This window comes from Oxyura jamaicensis, chromosome 3 (genome assembly GCF_011077185.1).
Source record: "Oxyura jamaicensis isolate SHBP4307 breed ruddy duck chromosome 3, BPBGC_Ojam_1.0, whole genome shotgun sequence".
NCBI lineage: Eukaryota > Metazoa > Chordata > Aves > Anseriformes > Anatidae > Oxyura > Oxyura jamaicensis.
In genome coordinates, this window is record NC_048895.1 from 38,017,673 (window position 1) to 38,033,059 (window position 15,387).

Sequence of the window (15,387 nt, forward strand, 5' to 3'; positions counted from 1 at the left end):
CTCCTCTCCTCTCCTCTCCGCTCCTCTTCTATACCCACCTCTCCTCTCCTCTCCTCTCCTCTCCTCTCCTCTATTTCCATTTCCACTATTTATATTCCTATTCCTATTTCTATTTCTATTATTTCTATTCCTATTCCTATTTCTATTATTTTATTCCTCTTCCTATTTCTATTATTTTATTTCTATTTCTATTTCTATTTCTATTTCTACTTCTATTATTTCAATTTCTATTTCTATTCTAATATATATTTAACCTGTTAGCTCATTGTTACTTAGTATGTAGCAAGTCCTAAATTGCAGATGTTTGTGTTGATTGGTCATTGTTACAATAGAGAGAGATTTTTCACAATACCTTCTTAACCTGACAGTAGATGTGAATGTGTCACCATTCAGTCCTCTTGACTTCTATATCAACATTAAAACAATTCTGAGGGAAGTGGGAAGCAAGAGAGGTTTCCGTTTGTGCACCTGGAAGATGTTTGAGAAAAAACAATAGGAAAGAGAGAGTAAAGCAGAAGGTTTACCTAAGGAGGTACCTGTGGTTTGAAATACTGCACAGACCAGTCCACATGTTTAATTAGATTAATTGAACTTCTCAAATGATATATATATATATTTGTGTTTGTATTTATATGAATGCACTAGGCATAAAATAATATAACCCTTTAATTTTTTGCAAGAAAGTACGTTAAAAGGAAGTTATTGGTGTGAAAAATGCCTAGACTGTCTTATATTCTTTATTTGGTAGATGGAAAATATTTTAACTATGCATTTCACACTCTTTTAATAAACATACTATTGAAATAGTTGTTGACCTTTTTCTTGGCTTTCAATTCAGATAACACATTTTAAATGACACTTGATAAATAATTAGGAAAAATATAGGTTTCCACAAATGAAAACAACTTTGATAACTTTATGAAAATAGGATGTGTTTATTGGCATTTTTAAACAAATAACTAATAGAAAAGAGTATTGAATATTAATATACCCTGATGAAAACTCTTCAAAATCAAGAACTGAATGTATCCCAAAATATATTCCATCTTTTCACCTTCTAAAACTGATTCTTCAGGCCATGTGAGAGGTGTGTTACTAGGGAAGATGAAAAAGAACCTCACTACCTAACCTTGTGTTTTTTGTTCTCTTACCTTTAAAAATAAGAAGAACACTTTGTTCTTCTTCTTCAATGCCATTCTGACACTAGTGCAATAAAGATGTGTATAAAAGTAATTTTCTGTTTTGATGCCTATTTCAAAATTGTCAAGTTAACAATATAATAGATCTACCAAAAATGTAAATTGATTTTGAAAAACAGTATCAACCCAAGAACTGTATAATGCTTGCATTGTCTAACTTGAGTTCCCTACTTCTTTTTTTTTCTTTTTTTTTTCTTTTTTTTTCTTTTTTCTTTTTTTTTTTTTTTTTGTCTATAGACACCCTATTTTTGGCCATCAAATTGTTGGGAGCCGGAAAACACAGACTATGGTCAGTGTGGAAATCTTTCCTATTTCTCTCGGGATTATGTATTATATGAATGAACACATCATTGTAGTCTGTCTTGTTTAATCATCCCACTATTAGAAAAATAATTAATGTTATGTAATTCCTATGCAAACATTGCTGATATTGAAACAAATGTGTTGTTACCTTTTTCGAAGTTTATTAAAGTGGGAGTCAGATTTGGTATTATTCTGATAAAATAAATAAATAACTAAATAAAAATAATAATAATAATAAAAAAGCCAAAACCTACCTTGCCATTTACATCTTCTGATTTCCTTCAGGAAGTATAATCATTTATAGTGACAAAATCTCAGGGAAGCAGATAATTTATTGATAGCTGTGCAATAGTTGTTCTCAGATTCAGACCCAAAGATCTAACTAGTTTAGATCTCTTATTTCTGACAAACAACAGAAAAAAAAAAATAATAATAATTTAAAAATTCCCTGTTTTGTGGATTTCTATTCACAATTTATACATTATAATTATTTATGCATACTTTGGAAATTCTAAACATAATAGGTATTAAAGTATTGCAAAAGCCTTAGGCTAAGCTTTTCAAAATGGTAACTAAAATTAGATGCCTCTGCACAGCAAACAATGACATAATTTTTCAAGAAAAGGAAAGAAAATGAGTTATCTGTGAACTGTCTCCTGTTCATTCTAGTGCAGACTGTAAGTACTCAGCTCATCTGAAGACCAGGTCACTTATTTAGGGAACTAAGCATGTGCATGATAGCTTATATTTACAAAAAACTCAAATTTCGAGTGTCTACAGCCTTTTGGAAATTTAGGTTGGTATTCACTTGTAATAAGGATTCAATCTCAGCTCTTGGAAGCTGAAGACTGCAGGGATCAGTGTAAGGGTGGATGATTCCAATGGATATTTCTTGCTCTTCTGGAGCTGACTTAGTATTATTTCAAATACAATGCTAAATAAAACAATTTTATGCTGAGACTCTCAGCAGAGATGAGTGCCTTCAACGTAAAGTTTGCAAAGAGTGCCTCATTTACAGAATGAGAAAAATGCTCATTCTTCTTATAACATGCAGAGAAGCGAAGCTGTCCAGCAAGTAGTTATCAAAAGCTACAAAGGAACAAAGATTCATATTTCATCTGAGTGATTAGCCACGCCATCCAAGGGAATTAATCTCTGAAGGAGAAATGCTTGATTTACCACTTACATTTTTTTTTTTCTTTCCTTGAAAGAGTTACTTGCTTTCCTCAAAGGGACACTTCAATATAGTCTTCTAATATGTTAAAGATCAGAAAGTAATTTGCTGTGGTTTTAAGAGACATTGAGTTGTTTAGCTCTAGTGTGTATGGCATTACTGGGAGAATTTTAATAAATAAGCATGTACTTAACAGGTCTGAACTTGAGATCACGCTGAGAAAGTGTCTATTCATATCCTTTGATCTAAATTAGGAGATACTATAACTTTCTAGTCACAGCTAGTCACTGGCTTGGGCAATGAATTATATTCATTAGTCAGTCAGTGAACAGAATTCTTACATAATCTGTGCAGTTTTTTCATGCTAGAAACACAAAATTTCATTTGCTATCAGATTCTTCCCTTTGTTGAGCAGCAAATGTACTGGCTTGAGAGCTTTTGAGATTTAATATAAGACCTGTAAAATATGTTCCAGTTGGTGAATTTAAGTTCTTCTGTTGCACTTGGGTGAAGGAAGGGAAAATTCCAACCCTGCCATGTCATTTCTCCTTTGAAATCAAGAGCCTATAAGTAACCTACCTACAGCCTACACTAGATCTACTTAAGGCAGCTGTGAGTTGCCAGAATTGGCTAAGGCTAGAGCATTCACAGGAAAGTAATTTTTTTATGATAACTTTTCAATAGTATTCTTATTGGGTTAGCCTCTTCCCAGTCCCAGAAATTAGACTCTGCCTTGTGGCCACAGGATTTTTTTTTTTTTTTCCTGATAGCTTTCTCTGCCTACAAACAGAAGGAAGATAAGGGAACTAAATAAGCTCCTTGCAAAAAGGATCACATATCTGTTGTAAACTAATGGTCATCACAACAGTAAAGAAAACTCAAATATATAATACTCAAAAATCCAAAGTAGATCTCAAGTAGGATTGAAGCAATTTTATGATATTAAATTCCATCCCAAACACACTCCAAAAAGGTTCTGCAGATTTTCACAGCAATTGTTACTTACTAGAAAGTATAGTAAATATATTTTATGCTATTACAGGTACATAAATGCATTTAGTACTTGTCATATATTATTGTACTCTGCTGTACTTCTGTTTTAATGGACATATCCAGAACAAGCTTGAATCTCTTCCTCCTAAAACAAATGACTGGCAGGCATTATGAGTCTCTCAAGCAAGCAAGCAAGCAAGAAATAGGCTTTCTCTGTAATATTCCTTTATCAAAGCTAATAACAAAGCAAACCACTTCCTTTGGCATTGACCTAATTTTACAAGTCTTTGAAAACACACTAAAATTTTATTTTAATTTAAAAATGACACCCAACCATTTATCATTACTCAAGCATAGCTGGGCTACTGTCCAGAATGTAGAATACAGCCAGAAAAATAATAAAACGAGAAATTAAATGATCTTGAGGTACTTCATGTGTTAGTTTATTACCAGAGCTAACTCAAAAGGAAATATCCTTATATCTTTGTAAAATAAGTTAGTATCTTCTCTAAAATATAATTTCTTGACCCATATTAGACTTTAATATTACATATTTTCATTAAAAAAAAAAATATCATCATAGGAAAATGTAAAGGAAAAAAAAAAAAAAAAATCTTCCATAATTTCAAGAAACTTCAGGCTACTTCTCATAATTAAGCCATAGTGCAGCACTGTGTCTTGGTGACAAAAACAGAGCTTGGACTAACTTACTGTACGTCAATGTGGAATTGTATAGCCTTTGGCTATGATTTTAGCTATCAAAATCGTGATCAGATGACCATTCTGAGGCTACTAAGAAAATGTTAATATTCACAAACTGTAGAATATCTCCTTTTTCTTCCCTTGAAAATCATGCCATAAAATATGTCAGGATAGATGCGTCAAATTACAAATATTTTTTAAAAAGTTGGGTTCATTGGTTCTGCCTATTGAAGAACCATTTTAATGCCATATATCTTGAAGTCCACCCATACAAGACATGTTGTTCTGTGCAGAACCCCATTGGATTCAGTGGGATTTTATCAATAAAACTATGCACATTTCACTTCTTCAAGTCACTTTATATTTCCTATCTGTTAAGCCATGTTCCTGAATTAAAATTTGGTTTTGTAACATACAGAATTAGATTTCAGTTCAAAATCAGGCTCTGGAAATGAATGAAGCTGTGCATGCTATCTACCTATAATCATTTTTCTTTTCTTGCAGATAAAATTTTTTTACTAACTTTTTTTTTCTCTAGCAGATTAAAAAGAGTTCATTTCATTAAGATATAATTAAAGATCGACACTTGTTAAATCAATTTAATCTAAGAATGGGTAAATATGATATCACATATGAAATTATTATTCCATATACATATGTTCTCAGCTCTCATGGGATTAGTCCTAATCTCTTGGAGGTGCAGTGAAACACAACTGCTGCAAATTTGATGAGTTTGCATTCTTACCGTTGTCTTGTTTGAATGAAGAAATATGAGGGTTTAGGGGAGAATTCCATTCACAACAAAATGCAAATTGTTTTTGAGTTTGAAAACCTCAGGCTTAAGCCTAAGGAAACAAAGGGAAATATTTGTGACCATGTAAGAGAATTATAAGAATTTCAAATCTGTAAGATCTGAAGGAGAATCTGTAACTTTCATTCATTATTTCTCTAGTCTGCTTTTGCTGATATTTAGACTCAAAAGTGTCTGTAATATACAGTCCTTTTCTTACACTTGACTATACATTAAAAAAAAAAAAAAAAGAATATGTTCAAAGGAGAGTCAGAATAAGATTTTGAAAGTGCCATAATCATTTAAAATGTAAAAGAGTTTTGGACTACTAGAAGACAACAGTCAATTGCGTCTATATAGTTGCAAGAAGATGCTGTTTCAGCCATGTAGTTTTTGTGTGTGCCTTTCTCCCAGAGAAGTTAGATATGGATGAGTTTTGTAGAATCTTAGTAGGTTGTGGAGAACACAGTAAATAAGTGATACTGCAATGTGAGTTTAAAAGTACATGACTTTGTGTTCAAAAAACAATGATAAGTAATGTATTTTTCTATACATACAAACTAAATTCTTAAATTCTGCTGTTCTGAAGAATGACAGATTTTAAATTATGTGTAGTAATTTTTTTTTTTTTTTAGTAAAATTTAATTTTATGTTTAGTAGCCCTCCAGTTAAAGCCATGCTCTGAATGCAGTGTTCTAGGAAGTTAGAACACTTGCAAGAGAATGCCTTTATTAATTACTCCCTTTAAAAGTATATGCTTTTTTTCTGGATAAGAACAAGTGCTGCCTATAAACTTCTGTGGCAGTTCTATAAACATTGCTATCCAGTCTGATTTACAGTAAAATATAGAAATCATCTACTTTAGCTATATGAAAGTTGTTGTCTCAATGCAATTGTTCTACAGCCTTTTTTTGAAAGCAAAAGTCCATCAGTTTTATTTTTTCTTGATAATTCAACTAACAAGTCCATACATAGCTTGCTTCTTAGAGATACTTTCTTATCATATAAATTAAACTGACATAGGCCTCTCTATGTTCAGCCTTTGTTGCTCCCTTCTGAACATGAGCCATGGCACCCGGCTCATTTGCTTCTTCTCTGCAATGTTTGCAGAGAAGCATACATAGTGCCTGTAAAGTAATTGCAATCATGAATATTGTTTTCATATATTGAAACTTTTTGCATAATTTTCTCTCTAGCATTTGTTGCCTACTTCTTTTACATACTTATCTTCAAATTCCTCTCTGAAATGTTGATTATGGTAGGAATTTTCTTTCTTGTACATCTCTTTCTGTACTCTTTTGCTTGGAATAACTGGCAAGAAGGAGGACTATACAGAGGAAGATACGGAGGAGGAATTATATCCTTTCTTTCCCCAAATGCTCAGGCAGGATTCCCTTGGCAACAGCTTAGCAGTAAGCAGACTGGATTTGAGAAATATTAAGCCTTATTGCTTGCCTGAGCTCTGCTGGAAAACAGCATGTGCTCAGCATCTCTGGAAATTAATCCATAAATATGAGTCAGTAGCTTGGGGCAAAACTGGTAGCAGAGTAGCATTTTGTTCTATATAAATTGTCAGATATGAATAAAAATGTATTTGTTAAAATGTATGCCTTGAGAATGAGGTGGAATTTACCAATATGGTGTAAATAGTTTGTGGATAGCTCTGTAATTCTATAATCTTGATTATTGATGCCAAATATTTATTTTTTCAACAGTTAGTGTCAGCAAGGGTACGTCAGCAATTCTCTTAGATTCTTAATAGATCCTTCTTTTAAGGACCTGCCTCAAAGTATCTCAAAATTTACTCTATTTCCAGATGTAGTAAGAAACAGACACTTTCCACCAAACTCAAGTATATTACTAAATTTTTTTATAAGACTGGGTTGTGGCTCTTTAAGTGAGTGGCTTTTCTTTGAGAAACTATATATACAGAATGTGTTGGCTAAGCTCTTGGTGACAGGACTAAGTGAGGATTACAATACATCAAGCTGAATTGTCCCTCAAGAAATGTGGCTTGGTCCAGTGCTTGCTATGCACAAAATTTAATCTGGGCAGAACACATTGAAAAGTGCTTTAAGAAAGAGACCTGTGTTGACAGAAAGATGGACTAGGTGACCTACAAGTTTTTTGTTTGTTTGTTTTTGTTTTTTTTCCACTCTGGATTTATTCCACTATATTACTATGTAGAACTATATCATTGACTCGTTAGGAGCTATCTCTGTCATATAAATGATTAAAAGAAAGTCTCACTTCAACAAACATGTACTGAATTTTGTTCTGAACATTGCTAATTCTGACATTGACAAACCACCACTGAGAGGGCTCTGTAAACAGGAGCCTTTCCTGAAAATGCTCTCCAATCAGCTCACAATTTCAGAGATTTTTACTTACCCAAATTTTTCTTTCCATGTATGTGTAAATTTCCATAATATGTGTAAAATATAAAATGTGTTTGGCCAAGGCATTTGTATGCACATTAAAGCATGCACAGCATTACTTTAATAACTTTATTTAAAAGCATTGATAATCTGCATCTAGGCCCTATATAAATAGAGATATAATCTATCAGAATAAGTTTGAGATTTATAAACATAACTCATAATTTTCAGAATTACTTTCAAATCACCTTTTGTGTTTTTTATTTCTTTATGTTCTTTCTGTTTCATTATTAATATGGAAATCAGAGCTTTCAGGCCATGACAAAAAAATGTATTTTTCTGTAGCCTTACTACTGCCAGCCCTTTGCTGGGTGGGCACTGAGTAACTGACACCTTTGTCAAGTAATGACCGTCTTCTGATGCTCTCCCTGTAGCTGGCTTTTGCAGCTTAGAAGAGGATGCTCTCCATCTTTTGTCTTCTCAGCCTTGTCTTAAATTGCACATGCCCTAAGTGGCTTCTGTGCAAAATCAGTGTATTTGGATTTGTTAGAAGTTTTGTATCAAATTCACATTAGCCCCTATTAAATGAGAACCTGTGAGGAGATAGAGGTTTTTATTTTTATTTGTGCCGAAGCAGGTGATTAAATTCTTGAATGCAAATTGAAAGCATTATGATAATATCAGGAAGTATGAAATAATTCAATGGATACAATTTTAAAATAGGTTTGACAGCAGGATATTCCTTAACTGATCCCATAATTAGGTGGCTTGGGTGGTCTTTATCCTGAAAACTTTTTTTTTTTTTTTTTTTTTTTTTGTCAACCTGTAGAATTTTATCAGGCAACATAATCTGAGTAATTTTCTGTGTAAACAATGGATTTGCCTTTTCTAGTTCTTGAGTTCTCTGTTAATTTGAAATTGGTTTTCTTTCTTGCCTTTGGTTAATATAAAAATTTGAAATTAATTTGGCTTTACTCTTCTAAATTTATAATCAAATCACATTCCTTAAATGATATAGAACTATTGTGATCACAGATTAAAAGGTAGGACTATTGGTAGATATTATCGGTATTAAGTGGTAGGACTGTTCTGGAAATTATGTTTGTGAACATTTGGCAGTTTAGTGCACATAAACTATCACAGTCTTACTTGTATTTAATGTTCTTAACATTTACTGAAAAGTGTAGTTCTTGATAGATGAGACTGACCCATTTGTCCACCTAAAAGAAAGTTATCCTTTTTTTCTGACGCAGACACTCATATATGGAGAAAGTCTGTCTGCCCACAGGGCACTTTGAAACCCTTGGAGCTTACAGTATTTCCTTTTTCCTCACTCTTTAAATACTCACTAGGCAGGTACACACTGGCTCTGAAACCAGAATTTTGACTCAAACAGACTATAAATTTAATATGGCCTAAGTGAAGAAAATGAGTGTTTACTGAGAGTTACATCCACCATCTGGGGCTGAATCAAGCTGTAACACTATTGGCACTAGGACAGTTATGTAAGGAGTTTAAGTTTGTGTACATGGTAGTGAATGTGTAGGTGGCATTATCTGTGGTCTTCAGAGGCCCAGTTGTACTTCCACTGAATTTAGCTGAAGCTTTTTCTGTGCTCTGTGGAGCAGAGATTTCGGCCCCTTTTAGAAATAAGTTTAAATTCCCAACTTTAACTATTGGTTGGAAGCTCTTTCTTTTTTTTTTTTTTCTTTTTTTCTTTTTTTTTTTCTTTCAGTAAGTGTCCATAATACAGTGCATTATCAGTCCAATTTCTTGATTCTAGAATAAAACCTGTAATTATCAGAAAGAAAGAAAAAAGAAAAAAAAAAAAGTTTCAGTGAGCTTTCAAATACAATTGAGCAGTCAAGACCAAGAAACAAAGGTAGTTAACCATGACAATGGATTATTTTGGATATATCAGTTTAAAAACTTGCATCAGAGAAATCCCAGATACCCTCTTCATGTAGCTATTTGTAGAACACTTCTGATTCTCATTTTAAACTCTCAAATTTTCTAGGTTTTGTGAACACCTGAGCAGAGTTTTCCAAAGTGTGTTTTAGTACTGTTTTGTGGTTCAGATGCCCATTCATATACATCACTGGCCATCTTTCATTATGTATTGTTGCCTATTAATACAGTGTTTAAAATGGCTAGAAAATCAGTTTTCTCATGCTAATCAATAACTTGTAAAGAATATAGCATGTAATACACAGTTCATTTTAGTGGAGGCAATTATGTTGATTGCAAAATCCATCCAAATACACCGGCACTAAAAATAATATGGTATGTGGTAGTCCATATATAGTAAATTGAGGTTATTAATCAGACCCTGTTCCCTGCTTATCATCTGTCCATATGTTAAGCATTTTTCAGCACCCTTGTCAGAGAATGGCAAAGGCATGCAGCTCTGCAACAGAAGGTAAGTGAGAGCTGTGGGTGTCAACAGTGCAAGCAGGGGCAAAGGTTGTAAGGGGCAACCGTCAAGGTTGTAAGTGACTGGGAAGGTCCTGGCTTCAACCAGGAAGTAAAAGCAGCACTGGTAAGGTTCAGGGCTGGTTACAGGCATACCTAACATAGTTCAAGCAGGGGCCGTGGAAAGTAGCTGTGCTTAAATTCAGCTCCTGGGCCAGTGGGTGCCACAGTAGAGGCTCTGGATGGGCTACCTGGGGCACTTATAGCTCCTTGGTGCACTGAGGGTCCTGAACAGGGTCCTTGGGGGTCACTTTCAGTAAAGGTGGCCCTTTTATTTGTTGCATGTACTGCAAATGAATGGGCTTCCACCTGTGCTGCTTTGAAGTAGAGTAGGCTCAAAACTAGAACCTCCTTCAGGACTGACCCAAAGAATAGCTGCAGCCCGATCTTGTTCCTGACACAGGCAATTAACAGTACTCTCCTTCATAAAATGGTGATTATTGGCTAAATTCAGATACTATTCCCTTTCTTTGAAGCCTTTCAAACTTTCTTCATTCTTTCAGCATCCTTGCTTTAAAGAAAAAAACATTTCTGGCTCGGAAATGCCTTGTGTTCTAATGTGGAGCAGCATTACCACAAGAAGATATGTTAGAACAAAAATAGAATATTTTGACAACTTCCTTCCTTCAGGCACAAGAGCAAACTGCAGAATTTTACAGATTCTGTCAAACTGCCAATACACTACAATTACCAAAGTCCATCCGATAATGATGGAGTCTGGTAATTTGATGGAATATGCAGTTCCAAACGTATCTCATTAACAGATCATAAATGAACACTGATGAGCTGAAAATGTCTTCTCCATTACTGTAATTTCCATTCTACAAATGCAGATGTTCATGTTTTTGGGGAAAAAAAATGGGAAACACAACACTGGGTATGATGTCATTATCTGCATCATGTTTTTGTGCTAGAAAAGCATATGTGAAGATAGAGAAGCAATAAGCTTTTAGTATCAGAACCTTCCAGTGGATTTTAGTTCCATATCAAGCTGTAAAAACACTGAAAACTCATATAAACCATGGGATTAGAAAAGCAGACACTGTCATTCTCTGAAATGTCAAAGGATCATGACTCTCCTTTGAGATAGGAACAAGAGACTCACTGACATCACTCCCCCTGCCCCAACGCTCAAGGTCAAGTTACATGTTTTGGTGCAGAAAAGGAATAGTACCAGCAAAAGGCAGCAGCATCCATATTTCAGATCTTGTTGCTCTAAAAGCTGAAAGAACAGAAGCGTATTTTTCTGTGTCTTCAAAGGTTCTGGCTGAAAATGAGAGATTTTCACATTCTTCTTGCATTCCATCCTGTTAGTGAATTTTAACCTTTAGATTCCTGAAAGGGAGGGCATCTGGATATTCCAGAGAAGATGTCTGAAGCCTGAACATGATTTTTTGAGTCTTGGCTAAGGTATGGACATAATGAAAAACAATCATTCTTGTATGGACTATATGCCATGGAGCTGGAGCAAATAGGTCATTAAAAGAACACTGGGGGAAGATACTGCAGTGCACTCACACAGTGAAGACAGTGTTTTCTCAGACACAATATCAGGTTAATAGTATGGCAAGCTAATTCCATTCTCACCTGCTCCTGGTGACCTGGTCATTGTTTTGCCAGTGTTGAGAACTCAGTGACCTGAAGATGCTTCTTTTGTTAAAGCCTGCCCTGTCAGAAAGGTGGACAGTCAACCAACTCTACAGAAGTGACTTTTGTTGGATGTAGCAGGGGATGCTAATCCCAGAATATATCCACTGTGGGACTCAAGGAATTGCTAAACTAATTAGGGGTGCCTCTAACAGGGACCATGAATATAGGGTTTAAAAGAGATTAAGTATGCACAGAGACCAGGGAGGTTGTTTTGTTTCTGTTCAGATGAAATTAGGTTGCTTGAAATAGACAAAAATTTAACACAGTATTATTAGAAATGTCTACACATTTCTATTAAATATACATTTTATTACTAATATTTTCAATGAATTTAGGAATGTTTTTCATGTTCAGCAAATAATTGTTTTTGAAGGAAAAGAGAGGAAAATGCTTCACTGTCAGAGGAGCTGAATAATGAATAACATTTTTGTCCCCAGTATTTTCCTACCACTGTACTTATTGTGGATGAAGCCTAAGTACAAAGGCTCCAGAATTCATCCCCTTATATTTTTGTGGCATTTCAGCATGCATACCAATGCACTAGTGTAACTGTATCATACTATTAAAATGCCTGGAAACTGAGGCTATAGAAACTCTTTGACTGAGGTACTTGTTGTGTGATTAGTGGATTTGTATCTGTATTTGTAAATTTTGCAGACATGGAAATTGCACTGGGAGATATGGGAGTATAACAAACAGAGCAAGTGGCCATGGCTTCTTAAGGGAACGGAAAGAAAAAATAAATAAATAAATAAAAAATAGATAACACAAAATGAGGAAAAAATAGGCAAAAACTGTGTCAAATTATAACTACATTTTGCATCAAGTAACACTCGTAACTGCAGCTGAGTTACAAGAAGTCCTTGTCCTTCACCAGTGTGGGTTTCCACCCTCAGCAAGTTTGTGGATGATACAAAGCTTGTCGGAGTGGCTGACATACCAGAGGCCTGTGCGGCCATTCAGAGGGACCTGGACAGGCTGGAGAGTCGGGCAGAGAGGAACCTCATGAGGTTCAGCAAGGGCATGTTCATGGTCCTGCAGTTGGTGAGGAACAACCCCAGGCACCCATACAGGTTGGGGGCTGACCTGCTGGAGAGCAGCTCTGCAGAGAGGGACCTAGGGGTTGTGGCGGACAAATAAGTTAACTATGAGCCAGCAGTGTGCCCTTGTGGCCAAGAAGGCTAATGGGATCCTTGCCTGGATCAGGAAGAGTGTGGACAGCAGGTTGAGAGGTGATCTTCCCCCTCTACTCAGTTCTGGTGAGGCCACATCTGGAATAATATTATGTGCAGTTCTGGGCTCCCCAGTGCAACAGGGATGTAGAATTTCTAGAGAGGGTCCAGTGTAAAGCCAAGAAGGTGTTAAGGGATTGGAGCATCTGTCCTATAAGGAAAGATTAAGTGAGCTGGGCCTGTTCAGCCTAGAGAAGAAGAGATTGAGAGGGGATATTATCAACCTGTATAAATACCAGAGGGGACAATGTAAAGAGGGTAGGGTCAAACTCTTCTCAGTGGTGGCCAGTGATAGGACAAGGGGTAATGGGTATAAATTGAAACACAGGAGGTTTCATTGCCATATGAGGAAGAACTTTATGGTTCAGGTGACAGAGCACTGGAACAGGCTCCAGAGAGGTTGTGGAGTCTCCTTCTCTGGAGATACTCAAAACCTGCCTGGATGCGATCCTGTGTAACATGCTCTAGGTCATCCTGCTTGAGCAGTTTGGGGTGGACTAGATGATCTCTGGAGGTCTCTTTTCAACCTTCTGTGATTTGTTAGACATAAAAACATATCCTCATGTGTAAAATATAACTGGTTTGACTACCTTAAAAAGCAAAGCCAAATATAAGATAAGCAAGTCCTTCTTCCTAGTAATTGCAAGAATTATGTTCCTATATGAAGTTATTTCTCTTTGCTTCCATTGTAGACAAGTTAGCAGTTGGGAGGCAGGAGGCATGGACCATTTCTAGGCAGAAGCAGTAAATATCAGCTTGATTTGCTGATCATTGAGACCACAGATAAATTACAGTATTCTTACCTACACTGATCTAAAGATTCCTCCATCTCACACATTAGAAGGTGCTTTAAAGTAGTGATACAGGTGAACACTGCTCCCAGGCCTTAGCAGAAGGAATTGTGCTTCTCTGCTCATCTTACAGTTGGGAGAAATTGTGCAATATTTGGGGTTGATGTGAAGAATCTGTTGGAAATGTACTTCATTAAAGAATATAAAGAATATAAAGAATAAAGACTTCAGGATCGAGCTAATGCAAATCAATGTGCTGTATATGTAACCTTAACTTTCATTTTCATCCCTTCATCCTTTCAGTATTTAGTTCCATTTTATTAGTTTACAGTTCTGTTCAGTCAGGATGAGGTGGAGACAGAACAGATCTGCTGAAGGATTTTGGATTTAAAATAAATAAAATATTTCTGTTTATCTTTGTATCTATCTTTTTTTTTTTTTTTTTTTTTGTCTTGTTATTTTCTATTTTAAATGTTAGTTATAGCAGACTGTATGAAACTAAAATCTTCTTTGGAACTTATCTTTATTTAAAAGTTTTTCAGACTGAAATTTAGGCATTTCTAAGTATAAAATACATTAAAAAAATAAAATTATGTATACACTTTCTTAAAAACCTATTTGGCTTATATAGAATATATATATGCATGTGTATATATATTGGCATATATCCTAATAAAACTCTTACACTTTATAAGCAACACACACCATTTAAAATGTTTTTGCCATTTTCTCTTATGTTAGTTCCCTGGCCATGCAAGTATCTCATGCATTTTGTATATGCTGTCTGTTGCATAAAGCAGATTTTATAATTTTTTAATGAATCTCTGTATCTGACCCATCATTTCAGTTGCAACACTTGTAGCATAGATCCTGTATTTAAAACTTTTTAGAATAGTGGGAGAAATCAAAATAAAAGAAGCTAGCAGCAAAATATAGATGAAGCCTCTAGATCTCTCTTCTGCTGCATTTGTGAGATAATAGCAAATTCTGTACGACTTTATTCTGTTTCAGCGGTTTATCTCTGCAAGCGGACAATGCAAAACAAAGCAAGGCTAGAGCTAGCAGACTATGAAGCTGTAAGTACTTGGGGAAAAGTAAATTTCTTTGCTGGGCCTAATTAGCATGTAAAATAATGTTAAGCATGAGAACTACAGGCATTCTGTAGTTATCCAGCTTTTGCCAGCATGTGGGTCTGATACTGTTCAGAAGTCAGAAATGCTATTTGAGAGACAGTAGTGAAGGCTGGCTAGGCAAGTGTTGAGATTTTGGTCTGTCTCTAATTTTACTCTGCTCAGATCATCATCCCAGGATCAGAAACAACTGCTTGCAAATCCCACATCCCCTTCAAGTGTTTGAAAGCAAATGTACTCTATACCATGTAAGGTCTGAATGAAGGATCTCTAGCAATGTGTTCAAAAGCATTTAGTAGCTGTAGAAATATAAATCTCATTCTTAAAGGTGATGCTGGCTCTTGAGTCTTGGTCCCATCAGTTAGACTAGAGGTAAAGACAGTTAGAGCAGAGGCTCTTCCCACACTTTGAAAGTCATCCTCTGCCCCAGGCAAGAAGACCGGAGAATTGGGGCCAGGAAGAGCAGGAGAAGGAGAGATTTTGATTAGGTGACGAGGATGGCATTCACCAAGGAGATCTCCTGAATTCCATCACTGTCTGCCCTTCCCCCCCTCCCCACCCTCACGTTCCTGA

The 15,387-nt window shown here is 35.4% G+C and overlaps 1 protein-coding gene across 8 annotated transcripts in view; it reads left to right on the top strand.

Moving 5' to 3' along the window:
- The window catches only part of RGS7 (regulator of G protein signaling 7), a 268,343-nt gene that overhangs the window by 179,321 nt on the left and 73,635 nt on the right, over window positions 1-15,387 (top strand). For all 8 annotated transcript variants that reach the window (XM_035320393.1, XM_035320392.1, XM_035320391.1 and 5 more), the window contains 2 exons: window positions 1,437-1,488; window positions 14,696-14,760. In XM_035320393.1, coding sequence (XP_035176284.1) covers window positions 1,437-1,488; window positions 14,696-14,760 — 117 coding nt within the window. The remainder of the gene's footprint in view (window positions 1-1,436; window positions 1,489-14,695; window positions 14,761-15,387) is intronic.